Source organism: Peromyscus californicus, unplaced genomic scaffold (genome assembly GCF_007827085.1).
Source record: "Peromyscus californicus insignis strain IS unplaced genomic scaffold, ASM782708v3 Scaffold_10__1_contigs__length_136768540, whole genome shotgun sequence".
Lineage (NCBI taxonomy): Eukaryota > Metazoa > Chordata > Mammalia > Rodentia > Cricetidae > Peromyscus > Peromyscus californicus.
The window spans coordinates 5,105,271-5,120,408 of NW_026294391.1; the positions used below are offsets into that span (position 1 = coordinate 5,105,271).

At 39.2% G+C, this 15,138-nt stretch overlaps 1 protein-coding gene across 1 annotated transcript in view; it reads left to right on the top strand.

The window, feature by feature from the left end:
* Window positions 1-14,375, top strand: part of Maob (monoamine oxidase B) — a 107,007-nt gene extending 92,632 nt beyond the window's left edge. The window contains exons 11-15 of the mRNA XM_052736592.1: window positions 3,048-3,105; window positions 4,981-5,078; window positions 11,187-11,298; window positions 12,295-12,357; window positions 13,456-14,375. Coding sequence (XP_052592552.1) covers window positions 3,048-3,105; window positions 4,981-5,078; window positions 11,187-11,298; window positions 12,295-12,357; window positions 13,456-13,608 — 484 coding nt within the window. The 3' untranslated portion in view covers window positions 13,609-14,375. The remainder of the gene's footprint in view (window positions 1-3,047; window positions 3,106-4,980; window positions 5,079-11,186; window positions 11,299-12,294; window positions 12,358-13,455) is intronic.
* Window positions 14,376-15,138: the final 763 nt, after the last annotated feature.

The following is a 15,138-nucleotide window of genomic DNA, read 5'->3' on the forward strand; positions in this document are numbered from 1 at the left end:
ATGTGTCCCTTTTTGGGTCTTCCCTGTTAGTTAGCTTCTCTGGAGTTGTGGGTTGTTGCCTAATTACCCTTTGTTTTATATCTAGTATCCACTTATGAGTGAGTACACAGCATGTTTGTCTTTCTGAGTCTTGGTTACCTCACTCAAGATGATATTTTCTAGTTCCCTTTGTTTTATATCTAGTATCCACTTATGAGTGAGTACACAGCATGTTTGTCTTTCTGAGTCTTGGTTACCTCACTCAAGATGATATTTTCTAGTTCCATCCATTTGCCTGCAAATTTCATGATGTCATTGTTTTTCTCTGCTGAGTAGTTCTCCATTGTGTATATGTACCACATTTTCTTAATCCATTCTTCAGTTGAAGGGCATCTAGGTTGTTTCAAGGTTCTGGCTATTATGAATAATACTTCTATGAACATAGTTGAACATGTGTCCTTGTGATATGATTGAGCATTCCTTGGGTATATGCCCAAGAGTGGTATAGCTGGGTCTTGAGGTAGATTGATTCTCAATTTTCTGAGAAACCACCATACTGATTTCCAAAGTGGCACTCCCACCAACAGTGGAAGAGTATTCCCCTTGTTCCACATCCTCTCCAACACAAGCTGTCTGCAGTGTTTTTGATCTTAGCCATTCTGACAGGTATAAGATGGTATCTCAGAGTCATTTTGATTTGCATCTTCCTGATAATTAAGGATGCTGAGCAATTCCTTAAATGTCTTTTGGCCATTTGAAATTCTTCCTCTGAGAATTCTCTGTTCAGCTCTATGGCCCATTTTTTAATTGGATTGTTTGTTATTTTGATGTCTAGTTTACTGTGTCCTTTGCCTTACAGAAGCTTCTCAGTTTCAGGAGGTCCCATTTATTAATTGTTGTTCTCAGTGTCTGTGCTACTGGTGTTTAGATTTTATTTTTAAGTGTGTGTGACATTTGGATGCATGTGTGTATGTATGTGATGTGTGTGTGCATGTGGGCGTGTATGTGCATATGTGTGTGTGTGTGTGCATGTGAGTGCAGGTGCCACTGGAGGCCAGAGGTATTGGATCCCCTAGAGCTAAAGTTATAGGCAACTGTGAACTGTCCAGTGTGGATGCTGGGAACTGAACATGGGTCCTCCAATGAACAATACACACTCTTAACCACTGATCCATCTCTCCAGCCCTCCAAGATATATATTTTTAATTATCCATTCTTCTACTGCTTTGGGGAGTTTATAATGAGAAAGTAGTGGGGTAATTTGCTGCCTAGTCAGGCTGCCCTCTGACTCACTACATACCCCAGACTTGCCTTGAACTCACAACCTTCCTGCCTTCATGTATAAAGTGCTGAAATTACAGGCATGCATCACCATGTCCATCTCTGGACTCATCTACTATCTGAAAATCTTTTATTTTTCTGAAGTATATTTTGATGTAAGAGTTAATGATGTGGAGAGTGGAGATACCCATGAGGACTTATTCATAGCCAAAGAGCTATTGATGCCTTCTAGGGGAGAGAAAGTCAGTTTTCTTTAAGGATGTAGACTCTGGTAAATAGATCATGGTCTGATGGCTGACCCCACACCCATGAATATAGATAGCACAAATTGGACTTGGTGAGTTATTAGAAACAAAAAGAGGGGACAGGGAGTAGATATGGGAGAAGTTAAGGGGAATATTGGGGGATGGACATGGTCAAAATATATTGTATATACGTACAAAATTTTCAAATAATTAATAAGAAATATATTTTTAAAAAGAAGTGAAAAAAAAAGAAGTGAAGGTTCAACTTCACTGCTTTGCTGGACAGCCATATTTTTGGATTGTCAGTCTCTTCTCTGAGGGCTTAAAATGCCCACTTTTATGAATTCTAAACCTCCTCATAGATTTCATTCTGTTTCTGAAGTGAACTGCATATCTGTCACCATTCCTCTGTTCATGCCAAGCTATTTCAGAGAAAGAGAAAGAAGGGCAGATGAAATTGAGAATTTTCATTTTTTTGCTTATAGAAAGAGTTCCTAGAATGAAAACAAAATTACATTTTAGAAAGAGATTTAATTTTATTTGTATGGGTGTTTTGCCTGCGTGTATGTCTGTGCACCATATGTGTGCCATGCTTGGTGCCCGATGATGATGCCAGAAGATTCTGTTGGATGCCAAAGTTACAACCCACTTTGAGCTGCTGCATGGATGCTGAGGATTGAACTCAGGTCCTCTGGAAGAGCAGCAGCTCTCTTAACTCCTGAACCAACTCTTCAGTCCACAATAATACTACTTTTAAAACTCATTGGCCAAGCTCTAAATCATGCTTAAGATTCCCTTGTACATTACTATTCTATAAAAACCAGTATTGAAATATATATAGAAATATATAGAATTTATAGAAATATAAATATATCATTGGTTAGATTTATGTTAATCAATTACTTGATTCATCTTAATTGGCCAATTATAATCATTGGCTTGCTTCCAATTCCCCCACTAGACTTAAAAGCTAGTATTTGCTGAGCATTTATTTACTAGAAACCATTATTGGGCTAGGAACCTTACACTGGTAGTTTTTAAATTTGAGAATCACTTGAAAGGCTTGTAAAATGCAAATCACTGTCACTTTCCTTTCTGAGTCAAGAAGTCAGGACTGGAACCTGAGACTTGTCCTTTCTAAGTTGATATACCCAGTGATTCACTTAACTTTCTTTCTTAAAAATTTAGCACTAGTCTCACTATGTTCCTATTTGTGAGCTCATGGTTTTAAGACATTAGAAATGGGACAAATTCCTTGTTTTTAAAAGTTAAACTGAAGCTGGATATGCTCACACTTGCCTGTAATCATGTCACATGAGAGCCAGGGCAGGAAGATTGAGAATGCCGAGCAAGCCTGGGTTACATAGCAGGACAGTATCTCAAGCAAAAAAAAAACAGCAATTAGTTAACATGAAATGGCAAAGTGGAAATAATGGCACCCAGAGACTTTGACATAAAGAAATAGGTGCCTCTCACTTGTCTTTGACTTAGTTCCTTTAGCTTTCACTTTCATCCTTAAAATGTGGTTTTTCTGTTGTACAGGCTAAAGAAACTTTGTGAGCTATATGCCAAAGTTCTGAACTCTCAAGAAGCTCTGGAGGTAAGGCTGTTTCCTAGCCTGTTTCCAATGGGGAGAGGCCTGTTCTTTTCCTGAAAGCATTTTCGGGAACAGCTTTGTGTCAGTCGGACCCTCCAGCTCATCTTTTCCCGGTAGACTCACAGAAGGGTCTGTACATGTAGAGCTGGTACATAAATGGTTCCATAAAGTGTGAGCGAGCCCTGGCTGTGTGGGTGATGAGGCAAGGAACCTGTGATATCCTGTGGGTTTAGGTAGGGCTTCTTTTGTCCCTAAATTCAGAGCTGTTCCCAGAGCAGGCTTTTGGGTGACAGCAGTTTGTAACTAAAGTTCTCCAGCATTGTATGAAGTAGTTAAATGGAGAACCTTAATGAAAAAAGCAGTTGATTTTGTATTTTCTAAAAGGTGATCAGTTTTCATTTAAGAAAGTCTCTTCTAAAAAGGATATTGATGATTAATTTCTGATGCTTCTGTCCTCGTGTGCTTTTATACAAAGAAAGTACTTGCTTCACTGTGGCTTTGATACTTGTTGTGTGAGAGGAAGAAATTCCTTGGAGGAAGGTGAAGTAAAAGAGAAAGCCCAACATTTCTTCTGATCAGCTGCAAAGAGCCAGAGAAGGATGGTTAGGAAGCAACAGCCACCCTCAGATGTCAGAACACGGCATGGTAGTGATAATACCAAAAGAGGCTTAGGACCATTCACTACTTAGGCAGGACCTCACACTTTGTAAATAGGATGCCTTAAATGACTATGCAAAGTCAACTACATGATTGCATTTAAAAAAAAAACAGTTTTCAAAGTCTAGTTTTAAGTATTTTGCTATATCAATTTTCTATTTTCAAAGTGATGCTTTATAATAAACTTTCTGTTTAGGTTATTCATTGTTAGTTTCTCCCACCCCTGGGTAGAATTGAACTTAAGGTGTTGACATGCTAGGCATGCGATCTATCACTGAGCCTATCTCTGGACTCTATTTTTATAAGGAGTTCAAATTTTGCAAAACTCTCAGCTAATATATATATAGCCTGTTAATGGCTAAAAGACATTTTGCAAACCAATGGTTGTTTTACAAGTTCAATCATTCCACCATAGTGAATACATACTATGGAAATTGTTCTGCCTTCAGCAAAGATCACTGCTACCAAAACATGAAACTCACTATTGTCTATTTTTCATAAATACACACTTCTGCTTTTTTTCTTGGTCAACCATCCTTGTAAACTATATCATGTTAAAACTTTCTCAAAACCATTAAACACAAAAAGCTTTCTGATAGGTAAAAAGAAAGTGAAAATTGAAGTAGATAATTATTGTTTATGAGCCGTGTGCACGAATAGTGGTAAATTTCCGTAATCCCAGTACTTGGAAGGTAGAGGCAGAAGAGGAGGATCAAGAATCTTAGGCCAGCTTATACCACATGACAAGACTTTATCTCAAAAAATAAAATAAAATTTAAGACATGCATGTGCCAAATGGGAGCACTTTCTAAGGTCTGAAATTATCACAACTTTAGTATTTGAAAACATTTACCTGCCCAAAGACCAGTATTTCAAAACATCAGAATAATACGACCTTATTTCAGAAGTACAGTCAGCCCTCTATATGTATAGGTTCTGCAAAATATTTGAAAAAAATCGCCCATGTGCTAAAAATTCAGTGTGATAAGTATTTGTATGGCATTTATATTGTGCACAGGTTACATGCAAACACTACAGCACTTTCTACAGAAGGCTTGAGTATATCTAGGAAGCAGGGAGGCTTGAAAGATCAGCCCTTCAGATTCTAAGAGACAGCTGCAATTTGTTCTGTACAATGAAGTCTACTAGCATGTGCTTGATAAACAATAGACAAGACCTGTTTTTGCCTCTCTTTCAAGCTTTTGTCCCTCTTCCTTACAGCCAGTCCATTACGAAGAGAAGAACTGGTGTGAGGAACAGTACTCCGGGGGCTGCTACACAACCTACTTCCCTCCTGGCATCATGACCCAGTACGGAAGGTACTACCCAATCACTGCACCAACTCATACAGGCTGGCACACATTCAAACAAGCCAGGCTTAGTAAATAAAAGTGTACTGAGCTGTAACTGAAAGCCCTACAGTTGAAGCCAAGCTCCAACTAAATTACCATGTTTCTTCCTGGTTTTTTCTTTCTTGTCAATACCAGAAAGAATATCCCCAATTTCCTTTGAAGCTCATGAATCTCACAAAGGAAGCCACTGTACTGCACCATTTTTGCTATTTCCATTCTTCACTCCTCTAGAGATGCAAATTCAATCAATATAACCAGAGAAAGTTGACACATAAGGAGCACTTTAGATAGCCAGAGGGTTTGTTCAGACTGGCAGTACAGTGTCCTAATACTGAGTCTAGAACTCAGTAAACTTCCCCAAGCACCTTCTGTTGTTGGTTGTTTTACTCTTTACTCTTTTACTCTTTGCTCTTTTAGGGGGCCAACCACCCAGCTCCCAAACAAATCACACACGGAGTCTTTTTATTATGTATAAATGCCCAGCCTTGGCTTGGCTTGTTTCTAAACAGTTTTTCTTAACTTAAATTATCCCATCTACCTTTTGCCTCTGGGGTTTTTCTTTGTCTTACTTCTGTAAATCTTACTTTCACTTTTACTCCATGGCTGGCTGTGTGGCTGTGTGGCTGTGTGGCTGGCCCCTTCTTTTCTCACTCCTCTCCCTGTTCTCTTGCTCCCCCTTGATCTCCTCCCAGATTTCTCCTTCTATTCATTCTCTCTGCCTGGCAGCCCTGCCTATTCTCTCTCCTGCCTCACTGTTATTAGACCATCAGGTGTTTCAGACAGGCAAAGTAACACAGCTTCACAGAGTTAAACAAATGCAACATAAAAGAATGCAACATATCTTTGCATCATTAAACAAATGTTTCACAGCTTAAACAAATGTAACACATCTTAAAATAATATTCTACAACACCCTTCTGTGTCAACGTGGGCATGGTTCTATAAACTCAGAATCAATTCTAGACCAGGCAGGAAAGGGCTTGGGTTCCTACTCTCTTCCTACCAATCACCTATTTAGTCATTTATTATTGTTGGAGTTTACTTTTCTTAGCACATGGATGAAAAACATAAGACAATGTGATCATTACCTCAGTTATTCTTTTTTTTAAGATTTATTTATTTATTATATATTCAGTGTTCTGCCTGTATGTATGCCTGCAGGCCAGAAGAGGGAACTAGATCTCATTGCAGATGGTTTTGAGCCACCATGTGGGTGCTGGGAATTGAACTCAGAACCTCTGAAAGAACAGCCAGTGTTCTTAACCTCTGAGCCATCTCTGAGTTATTCTTTAGCAACTTTATTCTGTTTATAACATATGATATAACTCACCCACTCAGAGTTCACAGGCTTTTAGCAGTCACAGCATTGTGCATCTGAGTATGAGTCACTGGTGCTGAGTTCAACGCATCTGATAACAATAACAAAGTGTGAATTAATGACCATTACTCTGACTCTCCTAGTAACTCTAAACTAAATCAGGAAAGAGAATGAAAGGGTGTTAAGAGTACAGCACAGAGTGTTAGTGAATGAAAGCAACTGATCAAATTCTCCATGGGAACCAGTGGAAGAAGTGTTAAAGCTCGCTTAGCAGAAGATGATTAATGACTCTGGAGATCATGTTCCTTATCTGCCTGTAGACGCCAAAATAGAATTCAGAGAAAATTTCCAGGGGAAAGGGTACTGCCAATAAACTTCTGAGTCATTAGGTTACTTTTCAGATATGCTGAGTGTAGACTAAGTCACAAGTAATTGTTTCATTCAGTGTATACTGGATAAGGGCTAACCATTTGCTGACCACTTCTAAAAGTGTCAGTATCACTACTTCCTTGCTAAGGAGTTGATAGTGTTGGAGGCAGTGGTGGGGAGCAGAGGAAGGATAGAACATAAGAAATTAAAGTACTAAAGTACTCATGCCAGTGCTTTAAGATATTCTAGGGACTCATGGAATTGCAATTTTACCTTACCTAGTGAAATGTGCAGTGGCTTCATGTCAGGCTATCAGGGGCAGAAGAAGCCTCCGGGGAATGAAAGTCTAGGTGAATGTTATGGAAATAGCGATTGTTTAGAATCCTGCTAGTTCTTATGAGGTCTTGGACAAAGCTAGGTGTGACAGGGCTGTAGGTGATATTGATGACAGAATGATAAGAATCAGGAATGGAGAAGTGGCTCAACAGTTAAGAGCATTTACTGCTTTTGCAGAGGTCTTGAGTTCCGTTGCCAGCACCTAGATCAGGTGTCTCACAACACCCTGTAACTCTAGCTCCAGGGATCTTCGGACATCTGTGTGCACCTCCATTCACATACACATAATTAAAATTTTTTAAATCAAATAAAATGTCAAGGATCAAGCTAGAAAGACTTGTAGGATCCTTTGTGTCCTGTGACATTTTAGAGGTTATAAAACTTCATCTTTTAACCACTACATTTATTTGGGTTTGAGGTTTGTTTTAAATCCAAAGTGTAGTATAATTTGATATCTGACCACTGAATGCTGAGCTGTATGCTCAGTTCCATAGAATATCAGGAAAATGCCTGTGGGAGTGAGGAGAGTGAAGAATGCTTAATTTATCAGGCCTTGTACTGAATGTGAGAAGCAAGATAAATCCCACCACATTAGACACTAGTGATAACATGGTAAGGCCTTTCATCTTTGTCCTTTCTCATGGATGTGTATCAGGTTTCATATCATAATGCAGAATCTAAGGCACAGCACAGCTTAAGGACATAATGCCCAGCTCAAGAAGAGACTGTATCACAGGGTATCCCTGACCCTGCAGGGCCATGACACCTGGAACAGTGCAATTAGTATTGTTGTTAGGGCCCTAGATGCATTCAACAAGTGTTCTGCTTCCAGCTAGAAGAGAGAGGACAAAATTGGCAGACCAACTTTAGTAAAGAACTGAAGACATGTTTCGTAAGAAACTTCTGTTGTAGATATTATACATGAAAAGTGGATTGGAGCAAATATTCAGTGAGACACATAATTCATGAAGAATATATGTGGAGGTCTCCTTTATAATACTCTCTCTTGTTGTTGGTTGTTTTTATTTTCACTCTTTGACTCTTTTGGGGGCCTGCCACATAGCTCCCAAATAAAACACACAGAGACTTATTCTTTCTTATGAATGCCTGGCCTTAGCTTGGCTTGTTTCTAGCCAGATTTTCTTACCTTATCCCATCTACCTTTTTCCTCTGGGCTTTTACCTTTCTCTTACTTCTGTATATCTTACTTTCACTCTTATCCCATGGCTGGCTGGGTGGCTGGGTGGCTGGCCCCTAGCATCCTCCTTTCTTTGTTCTTTTCTCCCTACTCCCTTCTCTCAGATTTCTCCTCGCTGCCTTCCAGTCCTGCCTACCCTTTCTCCTGCCTTGCTATTGGCCATTCAGCTCTTTATTAGACCATCTGATGTTTTAGACAGACAAAGTAGCACAGCTTCACAGACTTAAACAAATGCAACATAAAAGAATGCAACACATCTTTGCATCATTAAACAAATGTTCCACATCATAAAAAATTTAACCCATCTTAAAACAATATTCCACAACATCTCTCCTGCATCCTTATTGAATACACTATCTGCTCACTTACCTTCTCATCTAGAGGAAGGATGACACCCCACCCCCCACAAAGGAAGACAATTTCCACACAGCCACTGGGCAGAAACTGTCTCTCTGTTTAATCCTTGCTTTTTACATTTTCACATGCAGTTGTTAGATTGACTAGTTCTCTACATTTTAGTCTTCCAATCTTTAACTAAAGATTTGGCCATAGCACTCCCTACCAGTTCTCCAACTGGCAGTTCCTTCTGTTATAAAAGATGAGCATCTGCTGAAACGCCTCATAACTTAAACAACATGGAGAGGGTAAATTTATCATTCAGTTAGGATCCCAATAATTACAGATGACTCCATGTGTTTTAATAATTTTATAATATCTTTCCTTAGATTCCCCTGCCTTTTGCATGGCTATGATAAATGCTGGTAAAGGAAAACATAACAGTTCAAGTAAAACTATTAAATTTTCCGATAAGAGGCCCAGCAACATACTATATTATATGGGTTAGCTTTTTTCAGGGGGAACAAATACTTGACAAAATAACTTGTTTTTTCTCATGATTTAGAGGTATCAATCTATCATGGTATGGACAGCATGTTAGAACAGCTCACATTGTAACAGGAAGGATACAGAGCAGAACAGTAATAAGAAGAGAACAGAGTGATATATATGACATACTCTCAGTGATGTATTTTCTCTAATAGGCCCCATCTTCCAAAGTTCTACCACCTTGCAATAGTCTGTTCTCTTTGTGAATCCATCAATGGAGATCAAATCTTCCATGGAAACTCTTGTAGACATGCCAAAAGGGACAAGTGTTAATGAACATAAGCATTGTTCTGAACTTTGGATATCCCTTTTCTGATCATGGAAGCCTGAGACAGGATGAAAATGGCTCTGGGTGGTACTTCTTTTATGGTGTCTTTGTAAGCATGATAATGGACTTTCCTTCTTATAGCCTCAGTGCTTGTGACCTTTCCATATCTTTGCTTAGGATGTGAGCATGCTGGAAGCTGTGATAGTGATATATTAGGTAACACAGAGATGATATAAATAGAGAGGGTGACATCTGCTAGATATGTTTCAAATGCTGGTTCTGCTGTTTTCTAGCATGTATCTCTTGCTGAGTCACTGCACATTTCTCCGAGCCTGTTTATTTATATGTAATGTGAGATGTTAACTAATAGTCTGTCATGGAGTTCTTGAAAAGATTAGAAAGAAAATAGAATATAGTACAGAGATGACGTGTAGCAAAGTAACCAAGACTATGTTAGAGTTGTTCGATCACTTGGCTTCAAGTACTATGTCTGCTCCTTTTTGTCTGTAGTCTAGAGAAAAGCACTTCATCATTGTTGTTGGTTAGGGTCTAGGAAGCAGACACTGCAGCAAGCAGTAGACAGGCTAGATATCAGACTGTGTCCTTAGGATTGACACCTATGGAAGGGAGAGGAAGGAAGCAAGAGTGGGTGAAAGAACAAGCCTGTTGATGATGCAGTTTCAACAAAGGTGCCATCTGACCCTGTGAAGCTTTCTGGAAGTAGAGTGGTCCTTCCAAGTGGTCTCAGGTTAGAGTCTGGGGCTTGCATCTTTAAAGGCTTATTTATATGTCAGTCACTGAAGGTAGTTGGTGTTGGAAGGAGTCATGAGGTAGTTTTCTCAGTGGAAATAGTCACCTTCAATGCCAATATCAGAATACCACCTTCTGGAAGAACTTCCACCAACCAATAAGTCCTTCATTCTTGGTGGTGCATCACAGTGTCTACCACTGTCTACCTCTGCATCCCCCTCTGGGAAATGTGGATAACAATAGTATTGGGGTTGTGGTAAGGAGTAATGAACTTTGAAGAGCCAGTGTCCAACAAATTTTAATTTGAAGTTTGATGCACTGGTTCTGAAACCTAGTAAATAGTAGTTAATGAATCCATAAGAATCATTTATTTCTTCAGTTTCATTATTGGATGCCATCTTAAAAATCACTAGACTATCCCTTTAAGAGATAGATACCAGCTGAGGATGTGGTCCAGTAGTGGCGCACATGCAGAGCATACGTAAGGCCTTGGGCTCCATCCTGTATCGTACAAAAACAAAACTAGTTACTATGAAAACAGATGAGGAGGGCCAAGCTTGGTAAGAAGAAACTGTCAAGTTTAATGGTAGAATAACTAGGTAAGAAATTAGAAACATGTGTCACCTTCCTCATGTAAAGGGAACCATATGTGACTGGACTTATTCGGTCTCTCACTTTATAAAGATAATCAAATACATATTTAGTCCCCATTGATGTCAGATCCTTTCCCTGGTATCTCTTGGTACAGGAGTGTGTGAACTTCAGCTTTTGTTCCACTTTGCCCCTGACAGAGGTAATACAATCGCCAGAGGCACCCGAGGAACCTTATTCCACATTGCCGGTGTCCTCCTCGAAGTTTCTAACCTGAGGAAGCCAACTGGCCTTGGTCCTCATGAGAGAACTCATTTCTGGCTGTATGCAATGACATTTACTGCTTTGCTTTTGTTCCAGGGTTCTACGTCAGCCAGTGGGCAGGATTTTCTTCGCAGGCACTGAGACTGCCACACACTGGAGCGGCTACATGGAAGGGGCTGTGGAGGCTGGGGAGAGAGCTGCCAGAGAGGTAGGGCCCAGGATCATTGGCAGTGGGGGAGGAACACAAAAGCTTGATAAAAAGTTCAAAGATGCCTGAGATCTTGGCAGTATCCCCACATACACCATATTCCCCATCTCAAGACCCAGAAAACCATTATAAATCAGTTTTAGGGAAAAGAAACACCTTAACCAAACAAAATGATGAAAGCATCTAATTTTTTACTTGAAGTAGGAGTCAGAACTCAGCTGTACATCCGTGGCTGATATGTAGAACTGAATTGTATTGCAAAATAAATTTAAAAAAAAGAAAAAAAAAGAGAGATGGGGAGGAGAGATGGTTCAGCAGTTAAGAGTGCTTCCTAGTCTTCAAGAGGACCTGAGTTTGATTCCCAACATCCATGTCAGGAGGCTCACAACCACCTGTAACTTCATTTCCAATGGATACAATACCATCTTCAGAACTCAGAGGACATCTGCACATCAGAACCACACGTGCACGTAATTCCAAATACAAAGGTGGCTCCACAGTTCAGAGCACTCAGTGCTCTTGCAGAGGCTTTTCCCAGCACTCACATTAGTTCGAGGGGATCTGATGCCCTCTTTTGATCTTCAAAGCTTCCTTCACGCACCTGACACACTTACATACACTCAGCAAGCACACGTGCAGATACATTTTAAAAAATATTAAATAAAAACTGCCACCTAAGTCTGATGTTACAGAATCCAAAATATTTCTATTAGGATTCAAAATTCATGTTTATTCCTTTTTGGCAAGTCTTCTAGTCTCATTCCCATTAAGACATGTTCGTAAGTACTAAAAGTTATGGTGAAACTAATGGTTGAGACCTTTTATACCATAAATAAAAGATCTTTGGGAGCCTTTCTAAAGGTCAAGTGGATTGCTCTGACCTTTGCCTTGACATTGTTGATGGATATCCCAAGAGGCATCCACTTGCTTCTTTTTAAAGAATAAAAGAAAGATACTATCTGCTTTGCTATTTGCCAAGGTAATCTTTCATTTCAGATTCTGCATGCCATTGGGAAGATTCCAGAAGACGAAATTTGGCAGCCAGAACCAGAGTCCGTGGTAAGCTATATTTCACAAATTTATATGTCTTTACTCTAAGAATGATTGTTCCCATGAACACACTTGGATATATGCACATTCCTTTTCCTAATGATTCAGTGTATGGATATCTAAGTAAATCACATGACTTAGGAGGTCACAGATTTAGATTAACTTTGACAAATTTTTAGTGCTACATCTCTTGCAGATTAAGAGGAAAAACGTGATTTTTGTGGTAAGGAACTATTTCCCAGAAAGCTCTAGACACATTAAGAAGTAAATGGGGGCTGGGGCATCTCACAGATGCAGAATGTTGGCTTAGCAGGTGTAAGATCCTGGGTTTGATCTCTAGCAAGACAAGAAACAAAGAAAGGAAATAGAAGGGAAGAAAAGACAAAAAAACTCAAAATAAGAACTCAATCATAAGAACCTCAATGTCTATTGAATGATCTGACTTAATGAGTCTCAACAAGAGGTAGGAAAAGAACGTAGAAAAAAAAAAGAGGTAGGAAAAAAGTTTATTATCCTCTCCAGAGCTAAAGGGGTGGAACAAAATGGAGCACATTTGAACTCATTTCAATTACAATTCCTTTTGTAATAAAACCATAGAAAATTTTTTGACTCACAGGAAGTATACATAGAGTTGTAGAGAATGGGAATCCATAAGGTCAGTTATTCCTCTATCCTTTTAAGCCTGACGCCATAGAGCATAGCCCCGACATTCCAAAATTATTGTCCTAGTGCTTCTGCTAGAAGGGAAAAATTCATTCATCCTCCTCCACAAATATTTATGATATACATGGGCTATTGTGGTCTGAGAATGACAGTGCTTTCAGATGGGAAGACAGGAAATAACCCCAAAGTACAACTCTGACAGAGGATATGCTGAGAGAAAATATGAAAAGTAGATCCATCTCAGCTTGGGGGGCGCAGAAAGACTAGCAAAGTAACATAAAGGGCCAGATGAAGAAGAGGGGGTGAGCCACAAGGGATTGCCATGGTTTATACTTCAGAAGTTGGAATAAGTGGGTTACTCTTAAAAAAAAAAAACTCTGAAAGAAATACTTTCTGGAATGACATGCATAACCCTGTACTGACACAAATGTTCTCTGAACCCAGGATGTCCCTGCACGACCCATTACCAGCACCTTCCTGGAGAGACACTTGCCTTCTGTGCCGGGCCTGCTAAAGCTGCTTGGATTTACCACCATCTTTTCAGCAACAGCTCTGGGTTTCCTGGCTTACAAAAGGGGCCTGCTTGTGCGTTTCTAAAGATGGCCCTTACACATCCACAGTCTTCTCATTCTGTATGGCATGACGGCTTTGGGAAAGGGTTATTATAAAATCTCACAAAGACACAGAGAATATGGAGTGAGAAAGCATAGTAACTTGTTTTCCATTTTGTCTGCTTGTTAGCACCCCATTTCCAAATTTTCTGCCCTCTGAATTTTTAGAGCAGACAGGTTTGCTCAAGCTCCTTGCTTACAATTTAACTGGCCATGCACACAGTTTTTTCAAAACCCTGTGGCTTTGTGCTTTTCTTTCTAGAATGACCCCCCACCCCCTGTTATGTCCTCACCTGGTCAAGTTCTTTGCAATTGTACTTACAATCCTGTCTTGTTATAATTGGAAGACATTAAATACCATCTGGAGCTCATTTTCTCCTTTAGAGTTGAAGAAACCAAATGCAACAAAGGGGAAACTTAATCACACAAGGCCTACAGTAAACCCCTGGTATTTGGGTGACTGGAATGCAAATTGATGCTTTTCCCACCTCCCAAGATATATTCCCTAATCATCCTCCACCTTATGCCATAGTCACTGGTGGTTGTTCCTATGTGAATTTACTCTGTATTAATTGGTATTGTGCTACTCATAGATATCCTTTAGTCTTGCTGTTTTGTGAAGTATTGCCAACTGATTTTTAATTTTCTTGAGAGTGGAAGTCTTATCTTGGTTGTTCTTTTGCATCTTCCATTATTCTCCAGTCATTGATTAAGACACACTTAGGTAATTAAAAATAAAGCTGCTTAACCATATGTTTGCTGTTTCTTCTTTTGGGGCAATGACTTTCAAGGTTTTGATAAGGCAAATCAAGGGTCAGTATTATACATATAATTGTGGCATGAAAGCATTTAGTGAGAACTTTCTGAGAGCCTAGATGTTACATGCATTTTGATGGTGAGATCCATCGTGGACTCACATGTATGGTAAATGATTTAAAATTGTTCAGTAAGGATTCTGTAAGACACATCTTCTTGTTCTTATCTCCAGCCAAAGTCTGTCAAAATAATAGACACTCACATAAAATGCATAACCTATTAAAATAATTATAATACTTCAGTTGACCTTTCATATTTCATGTCAATATGGTGCTCTTTAATAGGTAAACCCATTAATTGCAAACTATAATGTCACAGACCATTAAGTCCTATATAAACTACTTTTTAAATGAGATCATTTTGAAGAGCTCATCCTTCTCAACTCCCAAGATTAATAAATGATACTAGAGTTTCTGAACCTACAATGACATTCATGTACATGGATTTATGGGAACTTTAGAAATTAAATGAGGAAAATAAAGAACCTATTAAGAATTTGGATCTATTTTGGGTTTTCTAAATCTGTGTAAAGTGTACTGCTAGGGTTAGAGTAGTTGCTTGCTGGTGGGACACTCAAGCAGCATACCACAGCCCTGGGTTTCATCCTAAGCACAAACAAAACAAACTACTAGAGGGAGGACAGAAATCAGAGGCTTAGTGAAAATCAGAGATTTTATTAGTTCTCAGTACTCATTTGTCA